This window comes from Lepidochelys kempii, chromosome 1 (assembly GCF_965140285.1).
Source record: "Lepidochelys kempii isolate rLepKem1 chromosome 1, rLepKem1.hap1, whole genome shotgun sequence".
NCBI classification, from domain to species: Eukaryota; Metazoa; Chordata; order Testudines; family Cheloniidae; genus Lepidochelys; species Lepidochelys kempii.
In genome coordinates this window covers 269014778-269028766 of record NC_136380.1, presented here as the reverse complement: position 1 = coordinate 269028766, position 13989 = coordinate 269014778, and the positions used below count along the sequence as shown (strand labels likewise).

General features: G+C 43.7%; 1 protein-coding gene across 3 annotated transcripts in view; it reads right to left on the bottom strand.

The window, feature by feature from the left end:
* The window catches only part of CDK17 (cyclin dependent kinase 17), a 190035-nt gene that overhangs the window by 30155 nt on the left and 145891 nt on the right, over positions 1-13989 (bottom strand). For all 3 annotated transcript variants that reach the window (XM_073327478.2, XM_073327480.2, XM_073327479.2), the window contains exon 5: positions 7046-7171. In XM_073327478.2, the coding sequence (XP_073183579.1) occupies positions 7046-7171 (126 nt within the window). The remainder of the gene's footprint in view (positions 1-7045; positions 7172-13989) is intronic.

Genomic DNA, 13989 nt, shown 5'->3' with positions numbered 1-13989 from the left:
TGTACAAGAAATATAGTTTTCCAGGAAATAAAAAGGAGGAGTAACTTCAGATCACCACTTTCTGTATTGCAGAACAAATGAAGCCCAGTTGCTGGTGTTACAGTCCATGGACAGTTTCTAGCATTTAAAAACACTTTCAAGGGATAATTCACGAAATAATCTGAGTGTTTGGAGGCTACAAGACTAATTCACATAAGGAGTTTGGGTACATTTTGGCAGATTTTAGTTTATCTTTTTCTCCAATTATTTAATTAAGAATAGAATCTAGAGCAGCCAACAATATAATACAATACAAGTGTATTAATCAGAGGCAGGGATACCTAATCTGCCTCCTTCTCATTTGTATTACAATATTCATGATGCTACAATGCAGATCAGTGTAAGCAGTTTCAGGGATCATGGAATGGTATTTACCTTGTCCTATTATTACATTCCCTATAAAGCATATATGAACTAGTACTCTAACTAGATAGTGTGGATGTTCTAACAGTTGTGGAAACATGTTAACGTAATGTCATTACTTACCCAATTTAATGTATGTTGCATTAAACTCTTTTTTGAAAGTTGTTTTACTTTAGGCTACTGTGTATAAAGATCAAATGCTATACAGCATTCTATCAGAGTAAGACAAATGTTCTCTAGCATTAATTAAAATCTACCACTTGGCTAGAGGAGAGGGTGGGTAATGGAGATATGTCAAGACAGATATTCAACAATGCTTGCCTAGATCGTTTGGCACCAGTTGTGGTATATGTTAGCGGAACAACACTAAAGGAAAAAAACTACAGTGAAAAAGTATTTAAACATAGTAAGTTTCCATTTTTCCTTCAGAGGGTGCCTAGGCTATTTACTAATTGTAAATTAGTTTTGCTGTAATACAAGTCTACAAATCAGGACTTATATATGCAGGTTTCAAAATTCTATTTATAACCTCTTATTTTAATAGAAGATGCACTGAAGGTATCAGGACATTATATTATTGCATTCACAGTACTGTATTTGTCAATACACATTAGTATAGTAAATGAACTATTACACAACTATTTTGCAATGATGTCAGTGTTACAATTTGAAAGAGGCACAGTCAGTTCCAAAATTCAACCAATCATATATTTTTTAAAATTTCTACTAATCCTTGAACATATATGGGCTTTCAAAACAAAGGATGCAACACATGTAAACTGTAATTACTACTCTGCAGGCAACCTTTCACTCACAAGTCCAGAGAATTGGGTTTCGTTTCATTTCAAGAGAGCAGTGCAGACTGACGGAGAGGAAGGACAAAGCAGCTCGTGCATGCCCACAAACCAAAATGCAGATGGCAGGTTTCATTTTAGACTTAGAAGCCCTGACAATATCTTCAAAATACAGAAAAAGAAAACCTCAACTAAAAAAAAAAATCTTTGACAAAAAACCCTCCACAATCCACCCCCACAACAACTTGTGACAGATGTACCATCTCAAATGCACATTATATTCATTAGAGGGCACTGTTTTTCTTTCTTTCACTCTAGAATGCAGAGAGCATTCTAGACCAGACTGCTTTAGAGCTAATATATAGTAAGTATGAATTTTAGATGCAGAGAAAAAAATAACACTAAATATTATAATCCAGGCCTCCAAAGTTTACTGCAGTACACTGTTACCTCAGAAAAGAGAAAGTTACCAGGGGACGGTATTGTTCACAGATGTAATAACAGTAACTCCAAAATACTTAAATAGTTAATGATCTACAAAGTATTGAAACAATTATTTATTTAAACTTAGTGCATTATCAGAGCTTTCAATATTTATCAACACTTAGACTCATTTATTCTTTTTGTTTTAATATTGTTGATGTATATAATGTACCACAACAGAGTTTTAGTCCACATATTGAATTTTACTTTTCTTGGAAAAATAGATCACAAAACACTCATGGCTTTGTAATATATATTATTAATTTGGAAAGACTGTGTTAAAAGCTAAAACAAAGGTATTACATAGCTAATTGAATCAACTCAGCAGAGACATTTAGATATTTTCACATCTACATATTTTATACTTTAATAAAGAAGATATTCTTGCAAGCAAATTAATAAAATCAGCAAATAGAATTTATAAAGCTGTTCAATTTCTTTATTTTTTATGCTTAAAAATGCTCCTGATAATGGCCTGGTTTGCAATGGGATAGAAATTCTTTCATATCTGGGTCAACAGTCAGAATCCAACTTACATCAGTAATGACTGAAAAGTTATTTCTTTTCAGATGGCTACTTGATGGCCTATGTTAAATTAAGTAATAGTCCATTTCCTAGGAGACAGAACTATAACTCTTAAGTCCAATTCAAATGATAAGACCTATAATAATTATACCACAATTATAAACACATAGCTCTCCCCCCCAAAAAGAACATATTTATTTTAAAAAGCAGTTACCTAAATATAATCTTGCATGATTTGAATTGATTTGTTAACTAAACTTGAATCTATTTTTTTAAATAAAACAAAAACCTAGAACACCATGTCAACATAACAGTGGGAAAAGAAGAACATTTGTTATCATATTTACCGAACTCCAAAAGAACGTATGTGTGTGTGTGTGCGTGTATTTGTATAGCAGTCATTAGTATCTAATTATTGAACAGGTAACACAGATCTTCATAGCATCTGTTCATAGAGGACTTCCTAGTGGAGTTTTGCTCTTCCCAAACTATGATTAAAAAATGTGAGTATGTTCTCTCCTTAGGCTGTGCTAACTTAGGGCATGGCTACACTTGCAGATGTAGAGCCCTGTGAGTTAAACCAGCCCTCAGAGAGCGCAGTAGGGAAAGCGCTGCAGTGTGTCAACACTGTCAGCTAGAAGCGCACTGGCGTGGCCATATTTGTGGCACTTGCAGTGGCATTGGGAACGGAGCATTATGGGCAGCTATCCCACAGAACACCTCTTCCCTTTCTGGCACTATGGCTTGTGGGAAGCGGGCGGGGGGGCGGGGCATTCTGGGTCCTGTCCTAACACCCCGTGATGCATCACTTCGCAACCCAGCAATCCCTGTGCTTCTGATTTGGTGCCATCTTTCTACGTACTGCACGCTCCATTCTTTCGGTCTGCGGGAATGGAGCCCAGAGTGCTAAGGAATATGCTGATGGGTCTCGCCAGCACGTCACGAATGGCAGTCGAGTTACACCTTAAGCTACAAACTGACAGTGAGGAGTCAGACTATGATGTTGACTCGCATAATGCATATGACATGAGATTGCTTGTGGCATTCACGGACATACTCACCACAGTGGAACGCCGCTTTTGGGCTTGGGAAACAAGCACTGAGTGGTGGGATCACACAGTCATGCAAATCTGGGATGACGAAGAGTGGCTGCAGAACTTTCAGATGAGAAAAGCCACTTTCATGGGACTGTGTCATGAGCTCACCCCCACCCTTTGGCAAAAGGACATGAGATTGAGAGCTGCCCAGCTGGTGGAGAAGTGGGTGGCTATTGCCATCTGGAAGCTGGCAACTCCAGACAGCTACTGATCGGTCACTAACCAGTTTGGAATGGGAAAATCGACCGTTGGAATCATATTGATGGAAGTTTGCAGGGCCATTAATCTCATCTTGCTCAGAAGAACCATGACTCTGGGCAATGTGCGTGACATTGTGGCTGGGTTTGCACAAATGGGTTTCCCTAACTGCGGAGGGGCGATAGATGGGATACATACTCCAATTCTGGTAGCAGCCCACCTAGCCTCTGAGTACGTTCATTGGAAGGGGTATTTCTCTATGGTTCTCCAGGTGCTTCTGGATCACCGTCGGTGTTTCATTGACATTAATGCAAACTGGTCTGGAAAGGTGCATGACGCACACATCTTTCAGAATACTGGCCTGTTCAGGAAGCTGCAAGCTGGGACTTTCTTCCCAGACCAGAAGATCACTGTATGGGAAGTTGAAATGCCCATTGTGATCCTTGGAGACCACGCTTACCCTTTAATGCCATGGCTCATGAAACCCTACACAGGGAGCCTTGACAGCAGCAAGGAGCAGTTCAACAATAGGCTGAGGGTTGGTGCAGAATGACTGTGGAGTGTGCTTTTGGCCGTTTAAAGGGCTGCTGGTGCTGTCTGGATGGGAAGCTGGACCTGGTCAATGACAACATCCCCACGGTTATATCCATGTGCTGTACCCGCCATAACATTTGTGAAGAGAAGGGTGAAAGATTCACTCAGGCATGGACCTCGGAGGTTCAACACCTGGAGGCTGAATCTGAACAGCCAGAGAGCCGGACTATTAGAGGGGCCCAGTGCAGGGCTGAAAGGATTAGGGGTGCCTTGAGGAAGCAATTTGAGGCTGAAAGCCACCAGTAATGTTTGGTGCCCTGCACGGGAGTGAAGTGCAGTGGTTCCAATGTTAGTAGGAATCGGTTTGCACTATACTGACTTGCAGTGCCTGTTGCTTTCCTAGGTTAAGGTATCTTTTACTTAATGCAATAACAAAGAATGTTTTCAAAGCCAAAAAATCCATTTATTGAAAAGAAACACAACTGCTTGGGAAACAAAGGGCAACAGGGTGGGCTGGGGAACAGTACAATCACAGATTTGTGTATGTCCTGTTATCATACTCAGCCTTCCTGTGTGGAGTGCTGTACAATGAGTGCTGCACTTTTGGCTGGCTAAAATGCATGGTGATGGGGGTTGAGTGCAGTGGGTAAGGGTCGTAGTTTGCAGGGCTGGGTGGTGAATCTACAGGTGCTGGAGGCAGCTGGTGGTGATAAGAACCTGGATGCTGGGGAAAGTGGGTTGGAGGTGACAGGGGGGCACAAGGGAAAGTTTTCAGACAAGGGCTGCAGGGGGGACTAGTGGGGGGAGGAAGTGCTCTGCCTGCATTGCTACAAGCGTCTCTATCGAGTTCACTTGGCGCTCCGTAACGCTTAGCAGCCACTCCATGCTTTGGTGCCGGCAAGCCGCGTTCTGCTGGTAGACCCTCCTTTCGCTCTCCTGCCACTCATGCGCTTTTTGATTTTCATTAAGGGACTGCTACTTTACTTCGTGCAGCATGTCCTCTTTGCTTCTACATGGCCGCTTCGTAATTCTTTGGAGTCTTTTAGATGTTGATAACAAGGATGGGTGAGACCTCAAGGTTGCATCTGTAAAGCCAAAATGCAACACTTAACAGAGGCAGCATTGTTCACACCAGACACAGCAATGATTCGGCCGTACTTAAAAGTAGAGAAGCACAGTCTACACAATAGCAGAAACTGCCCATCCCAAAAGCGAGCGCACATAACCGACAGGAGCCCCAAAATGGTGATTAAGCATAGGGGTAAGGGGGACTGATTGTTTCACGGCCGTACTGTTCTCTGGGGTTCTATGCCTTGGGGAGAGCCAACACCTGCAGGGGGCCCCTATACTGAACACTGTCCCCACATTTTCCACAGGAGTTTGCTGTTGAGGGTGACCTGGGAAGCAAGGGAGGGTCTTCTATTACAATGTGGCTTCTGCCCTGGCCCATATGCAGCTTGCCTGTGTGCAGCAATGGTCTCCCCACCCCCCAAGGCACAGTGGCGCGCGGACACGGTAGCCTTACTGGGAAAAGGAGCACAGTAGCTCTGCTAAGGAACCTGCGCAAGCAGATTGCCCAGCTTCTGCATGAGACCTTTGAAGAGATCACTGAGGCTGAATACTGCGATGTGAAAGCACACATCAACACCCTATTCCACATCTAGGCATGCATGCAACCCTAACCCTCCTCGCCCGAAGTTCCTGAACCAAGCAACTTCCTTCCCAAAATAAAAGCCGCTTACCGGGCACCTCCTCTGGTGTTTGTTCTTTCCCAAGCACTGGCCGCTGCGACTGGCTACCTTCCTCCTGGCTTGAGAACAGCTCCTGGCTCCATGCATCTAGGGATGCCGGGCTGTCCCCCTCCTCCTCAGCACCCTCGCTCCCGCTCTCCTCCTCCTCCCTGCCTTGTTGAACTGGGCTCTGAAGTGTCCATGGTGGTCTTCGGAGTGGAGGCAGGGTCGCCCCCAAGTATTGCATCCAGATCTTTGTAGAAATGGTAGGTCACGGGGGCAGCACCTGAGCGGCGGTTTGCCTCGCGGGCTTTGTGGTAGGCATTCCGCAGCTCCTTCACTTTGACCCTGCACTGCAGTGCGCTCCGGTCATGGCCCCTTTCCATCATGTCCCTTGATATCTGTCCAAAGATATTGTAATTCCTACAGTTGGAGCGCAGCTGGGACTGGACAGCTTCCTCCCCGCAAACACTGATGCGGTCCAGCACCTTGCCATTGCTCCATACTGGGGATTGCCTGGCACGTGGAGGCATTCACCTGGAAAGATTGGCTGAGAGCACTCCAGGCCTTGCTGACCAAACAGGAAGGAGATTTTCAAAATTCCCAGAGACTATAAAGGGCGGGTCTGACGATTGGTCACGTGAGGGCAGGGCAGTAGAGCTCGAAGTGATGACCAGAGTGGCTAGAACAGGCATTCTGGAGGCCGCTCAGAGCGCATTAATAGACCAGGGCGTCCACGCCGGCGCCACGGCGCTCCAGCCTGGGGGGCACATCAAGCGTTATGCTTCTTGTCAAGGTGGATTACCAGAAGCGCTCCAGCCGTGGAGTCCGGGCGCTCTATGTGCCTTGCCAGTGTGGATGTGTCATGAATTAGGGCGCCCAGGGCTGCTTTAATGCGCACTAACTTGCAAATGTAGCCATGCCCTAAGTGGTAAAATATGCACCACTGAAGTCAGTGGGAATTTTACCACTGACTTCAATGAATGCTGGCTCTGGCCCTTAGTGAGGAATGATGGTGAGAAAAGTCTGCAAAACGGAAATAAAGAAAACTGGAAGAGAAAAAATTAGAGTTTCATCCTGTAAGTTACTGAGCTTTCCCATGAATTTTAATATGGAGTAAAGGGTGGTCGGCATCTCTTGGCTGCACTCAGCACCTTGTAGTCTCAAATAGAGTTAAACAATATATAACATGAAAATACGTGAAAAAATAGAGATATGAATGGAACTGACAATTTTCAAATAGAACAGGTTTGTTTGGGAAGCAGAGATAACAGAAACTTACTAGTGATGCTCTACGAGAACGTCGACTCATCGGTTGATCAAATGGTGGACTGTTTATCTGCAGCTTTTCTAGATATCCATCAGGTATCCTGATGTCTGCAGGCAGTGACAAGCGCTTGTTCAGATCCTGAAGAAATAAGTAAATATTGTCAAAAGGACACAGGTCAATTCAGGGCTCAAAATTAGGTTTTGTTAAAACAAGTCTTTACAAAGATTATCAATTGAAGTATTTCTACAATTAAAAAAAGAATCAAGGGAAACAGTTTACTAATTTAAAGAAATTACATTCTCCCATCATATTTATAACCCAAACACTTCAGCAAGTGGCTGAGAAAGGAGATCCAGAAAATTCAGAAACTGATCCAGAAACTGACTAATTTACTGTCATAGAAAAAGCTGAATGAAATGTAAGTAATAAACAAATACAAATGGTTAGAAGTAATTTAGATTTTTAAAAAATTTTCAGTTTCAATAATTTATGATGTAGAAAATAGGTAGACCCAAAACTAGTAAGGAAATCTCTTTTCATAAAAACAATGAAACCAAAAGTGTCCCTTATATAGACTGAAGAGAACTCATACTTCAGAGCTTGCTCTTCTGTTTTTATTCTGTTAAATATTAAAGTAACTTAGAAATTGGTTTTCAATCTCATCTGTTCCACTTCTACCTTGCCAGTGTGGCAAACAGAACCACTTCAGCAAAATGGCCACCTCCCTCATTTGAATCATGTGACAATTACAATTTAAAGCGTCAAAAATATATTTACCAGTTTACTGTTAAGCGCTCCTTACTTTGTGAACTTTTAGAAAGCTGAACTGAATAAAATGGGTTTTCCTTTTAATCATATTTTTTATGAAATTTTGCTCAATAGATCTTAAAATATCTATTACCAGCCAATGCTAGTATGGGTAAAAACTCTTTTATATCGAGCAAAATTTGAAACAGAAATTCATGATATTTCTGAGATATAGATTTTCACAGGTGTTTTCAGTTTGGTTTTGATCTTAAATATATCAGAAAATGAGACATCAAATATTCTTTTTAGGTGCTCAATTGCCAGGACAGAGATGTATTTGAAGGAGATACTGAGATGCACGGGAGATACTGAGATGCACGAGGGCAGATGAGTATCTCCTAAAATAAAGTCATTGTTGTCAAAAAAGTAGGTTTACCCAGGGTAAACAACTCCATGTTCAGTATCTAGCTGTTGTTCAGTATCTAGCTGCACATTTACCTATATACACCCAGCTGAGGAGCCAGTGCTCTGGGCTGTGCAGAGAAAAAACCTTGAATGCTTTTAACTTGGGTACCTCAGAGACTCCCTCCCTCATCATGTGTTTTCACAGCAGTGGAGATAAGATGAGGCACTAAAGCTAACAGCCTCCATGTTTAAACAAGAATGAGACAGCAGGATGTTTTTAGTGAAGAATTCTTGACTCGGGAATTTGCTCCTCCCCTTGGTTCAACAAAGGGAAGTTCTGTTGACCAACAGGACATGCTGCAAAGCCTACCTCTATGCTCACATTGCCTAACAGCTGAAGTTTTCATGGACTAGTTGGCTTGGGAAGCATTTAATGTTTATACAATATTTGCATTACGTACCTAGAATAAATATATAAGAAAGTTGCATGAAATTCGGCAGTTCATGGCATTTCCACAATGGATGCATGAGACTGACTCACATTTGTGCATGTGCTACATATTATGGCCAATGGATTTGCACATTTTTGGTGAGATGCCACTGAGGCCTGAATTTCTGGCACTTGGCTCACATCCAGGAGGCCTCTTTCTTTTTCACTCCCCATATAATGCTATGTGCTTTATCTAGACTTTTGTAGCGAGTGAGGATTTTGCCCAACAGCCACTTCATGACACAGTTTGAAAACTCAAAATAAATGTGTTTGATATTTTGAACAGAAGCATGAAATTAGGCACACAGTTTGTAATAAAGGAAGTGTTGTTGAGCATCTGAATAAGGGAGATGACTGAAATGTCCACCAGCATTTCAAGCTCCAGTTCTACAAAATAGCAAGATGGTGGCTTCGCAGTTCTTTAATAATTTTCAGCTTTGATATTCAATAATCTTAATCATTGGCAATTTAAACACTGTCGTTTTTTTGGGAGGACTAGACCAATGGTTCTCAACCTTTCCAGACTACTGTACCCCTTTCAAGAGGGTGGTTTGTCTTGTATACCCCCAAATTTCATCTCATTTAAAAACTACTTTCTTACAAAATCAGACTTAAAAATACAATACGCTATTACTGAAAAATGGCTGACTTTCTCATTTTTAGCACATAATTATAAAATAAATCATAAATATTGTACTTACATTTCAGTGTGTATTATATAGAACACTATAAACAAGTCACTGTCTGTATGAAATTCTGGTTTGTACTGTCTTCGCAAGTGCTTTTTATGTAGCCTGTTGTAAAACTAAGTAAATATCTACATGAGTTGATGTACCCCCAGAAGACTTCTGTGTACTCCTGGTTGAGAACCACTGGATTAGACCAAGAGATCCAGGATCCAGCACATGGGCCAAGCATTTCATTCTCCCTTCCCTGTCTTCTCCAGGAGCATAACACAGGCAAATATTCCCCAGCTTCAAGGATAGAAGGGAGAAGAGAGCTCAGCTGTGTTCCCCAACCACCTCCTGGACCCAGCACATAGAATTAATGGTCCACCATTTCCTGCTCTGGGAAACAGCCTCCTCCTGCTGCCAGCTAACATAATCCACTAGTTTAAGTGGTAGATGTCATAGAATCATAGAATATCAGGGTTGGAAGGGACCTCAGGAGGTCATCTAGTCCAACCCCCTCCTCAAAGCAGGACCAATCCCCAATTAAATCATCCCAGCCAGGGCTTTGTCAAGCCTGACCTTAAAAATATCTAAGGAAGAAGATTCCACCACCTCCCTAGGTAACCCATTCCAGTATTTCACCACCCTTCTAGTGAAAAAGTTTTTCCTAATATCCAACCTAAACTTCCCCCACTGCAACTTGAGACCATTACTCCTTGTTCTGTCATCAGCTACCACTGAGAACAGTCTAGATCCATCCTTTTTGGAACCCCCTTTCAGGTAGTTGAAAGCAGCTATCAAATCCCCCTCATTCTTCTCTTCCGCAGACTAAACAATCCCAGTTCCCTCAGCCTCTCCTCATAAATCATGTGTTCCAGTCCCCTAATCATTTTTGTTGCCCTCCGCTGGACTCTTTCCAATTTTTCCACATCCTTCTTGTAGTGTGGGGCCCAAAACTGGACACAGTACTCCAGATGAGGCCTCACCAATGTCGAATAGAGGGGAATGATCACGTCCCTCGATCTGCTGGCAATGCCCCTACATATACATCCCAAAATGCCATTGGCCTTCTTGGCAACAAGGGCACACTGTTGACTCATATCCAGCTTCTCGTCCACTGTACTCCCTAGGTCCTTTTCTGCAGAACTGCTGCTGAGCCATTTGGTCCCTAGTCTGTAGTGGTGCATGGGATTCTTCCGTCCTAAGTGCAGGACTCTGCACTTGTACTTGTTGAACTTCATCAGATTTCTTTTGGCCCAATCCTCTAATTTGTCTAGGGCCCTTTGTATCCTATCCCTACCCTCCAGCGTATCTACCTCTCCTCCCAGTTTAGCGTCATCTGCAAATTGTCCATGCTGTATGTGCAGAGATCAATCCATGCTGATGATGCATAACATTACAATTTAAATATATTTCTTTACAGCTTTTTGTATATAATTACACTTAGAAAAAATAAGCTTTACATGACGTGTAGATCAGCCCATGTAATGAACTACTCTGGTGAATCATTAAATTAAATATTACGACTAGGTTTTAAAAACCTGGATAATTTTATTACTAATCTACATTTGTATTGGTATAAGCTGAAATCTTGAAAATGATAATAAAATCTCCTGTTAGTTTCTGGTGATAAGGGTCAATAAAGTTTTTCTGTTTTTCTATATAGCACTGTACAGATGGGTTGGTGTATAACTTGGGGTGGAAGGTGAGGCATTCAGCTTCACATAATGCCTTCTTGGCACTGGATTCTAAACAAGCCAAGATTTACCCATCATTTTACCTAGAGAAGCAGAATATTTTCATGAATTTAATTTTCCCATGCTTTCAAAATGTCATTTTCCACAAGCATTATATTCAGTGAATTTAGGTTTTTCAGAAAGTCAGGTAATCATTCCATAGATAGTATCTCATACTAGTGAACAGAGGCAGGTTGTCAGATTATTTTGAATTATCAGACTTTATGAAAGTAAGGCTGAGTATTACTGTAGTCAGTGTTCTTTTACGATTGGTTCCCTTTTATGATTGTTGCTGGTTGGACACCAAATATCTTAATAAACTGTACACCAGGGCATCTCAAGTGGTGGGCCACAACTCAGCAGCTCATGCTGGGAAGGCATTCTCAGCTAGTTACATTCTACCAGTTGAGAGGGGAAGAAAAGCAGAAATATTGCTGCAGTCCTTAAATCCAAGCAGGAGTTTATGCCGGGGAGGGAAGCTCTCTCATGCCCGCTATTGCTGCTCTACTGCCACCTGACACAGAGAAGTTCTCACCCTCTCTCTACCCCTCCTCCTTTTCCTACAGAGCACTCTTCTTCAGAGCACAGAAACTGGTGCTTCACAGCTAGTTATGCAGCCTTGAAGCAGCATTGCCAAATCCACAGAGCTAAGAATTGTGTGGGAAAGGGGGAGCAGACATCCCACCATATAGCCCACCTCCAGTATCTCTCACAATACCTCCCAATCCCCAGAAATTGTCCCATCAGCATTCACATGTAGAGCTGGGTGAATAATTAATGTTTTAGTTCACTGGCAGTTCCAACCCCCTCCCCAATTCAGTTCTGTTCAAACCAAATCTGAAATTTTTCAGAATTTTTGGTAAATCAATAAAGTGTGCTCATTTCATTTGACCAAAAAATATTTTGTTTTCAGATATTTTTAAAGGGCTTGATTCACAAAACAATGAGATGGTGGTGGTGTCTTTCCTTATAACTTTACTCCTGAAGGAATTCTGCACCAACCCGCCTGCCCCCCGCACACAATATTTGAAAATTCTGCATATTTTATTTGTCAATAAACAAAAGTTGAGGCTCCAGCATAGCAGTGGGGAACACAGGCCACTGGCTGCAGAGGTTGGAGATCACCCTACAACCCCTACCCCAAAACACGAACTCGGCAATAAAGCTGCACCTGATCCTGACACAGCGCAAGGGCAAGGCCTGCCCGAGAAACACCCCAGGGACCTGCCCCTCCACATCAGGCACACCAAGCTAGCAAGTGAGAGGGACAGTCATGCACAACCGATCTGGGTGTGGGCAAACAGGCTCAGCCCGGCAGGATCCAAATGTGGAGGGGTTTAGTGTGTGGGGATTCAGGTGCAGGGTGAAAGGGTTCTGTGTGGGCAACCTGGGTGTGGGTGGCTCAGTGGGGGTCTGGGTGTGTGTGGGAGATCTGGATGCGTACGGGCTTGCTGGGGGGTAACATGGGGAATGGGACTCTGCAGGGCGGTTGAGGTGAAGGTGGTTGGGGCTCAGTGGGGGGGAAACAGGTGCTGGAGGAGTGTGGGTTTGGGGTCTGAGTGCAGCTGGTTGGGGCTCTGGGGTGGGTGTGGCAGGCTCGTCAAGGTAGTCCAGGTGCAAGGGGTGGAGTGGGATTTGTCTGGGTGGAGTTTAGAGTACGGCAGGCTCAGCGGGGGTCGGGGGTCTGGGGGAGGGTATGGAGGCAGGGGGGTTGGGTCTCAGTGGGGGTGGGGTCTGGGTGCAGGGGGTGAGGTTCAGTGGGGTGGGGATTCGCGTGTGAGGGTCTCGGGGGGGGAGGGTTCTGGGTGCAGTGGGGGAAACTTGGTTGGGTATGGGGGGGTCCAGATTAATGGGGGTTGGATGGACAGGGCAGCAGCTCTCCATACAGTGACCACCTCCCTTGGTGGCTGAGGAGCAAGTGGGGAAGGAAGCGGGGTGGGACTGGGGGTGCAGAGCTTCCTGCAGCTGGATGAGGTTTCTGGGGATGTGTCTGACCCGGCCTCAGCCCCTTCTTGCAGGGGAAGAGGAAGCTAGCAGCTGAGCCCGGTGCTGGGTAGAAGCCACTCGTAAGGGCATCCCCAGCCTCTTCCCTCCCCCCTCAAGTGATTTACCTCTTCGCCAGCTGCTCTGGTCACTTGAAGTGACACATCCAAATTGCTGGGGAGGGACACGTGACCAGTCTTGCGGCATCGCTTTGCTTCCCCTTCAGAAAGTCATTTTTCTGCGGGGAAGCAAAAAAATCTGGGGGGGGACATGAATTCTGTGCGCACACAGTGGTGCAGAATGCCCCCCAAGAGTACTTAACTTTTAGCCTAGTGGTTTAGGGCATTTAGCCAGGATGGGGAAGACCAGGATTCAATTACCCCACATACACACACCTGACGGAGAAGGGAGCTGAACATGGTCTCCACATTACCAGGAGAACACCCTAACCACCTGCCCACTGAGTCATTCTTTCTCTGGCTCAATGAGTATTAAGTATATCATAAAAAGCAGACCTGCTTCAACTGCTAAAAGTTCTAAGGGAGACAGGAGAGGCACTTTCCCCAGAGACCTCTCCCATATCCTGGGCAACTGTCCAGCCACTGGGCTAAAGTCACAAGAGGGATGCCACCACCATCCCAGTTTGTGAATGCCACCAAAGTCTGCTTGTGATCTAGACTGAAAGGAGGTTTTTTGTTTGCTTGTTTTTTGCACTGAAACTATTCAGTGAATTTATGTCAAATTTATGAATAGTTTCAGGTCCACTGAAATTGCATTTTTCAGGAAATTAATTATTTGTCCAAAAAACTTCACCCCACTCACATCACAAGCCCCAGCACCCACTAAAAATGGATAGTTTTTTTACTAGGGCACAAATCTTACAGTATTTTGCAGCTGTCAAGGATTGTGGGATGATTATTTGAC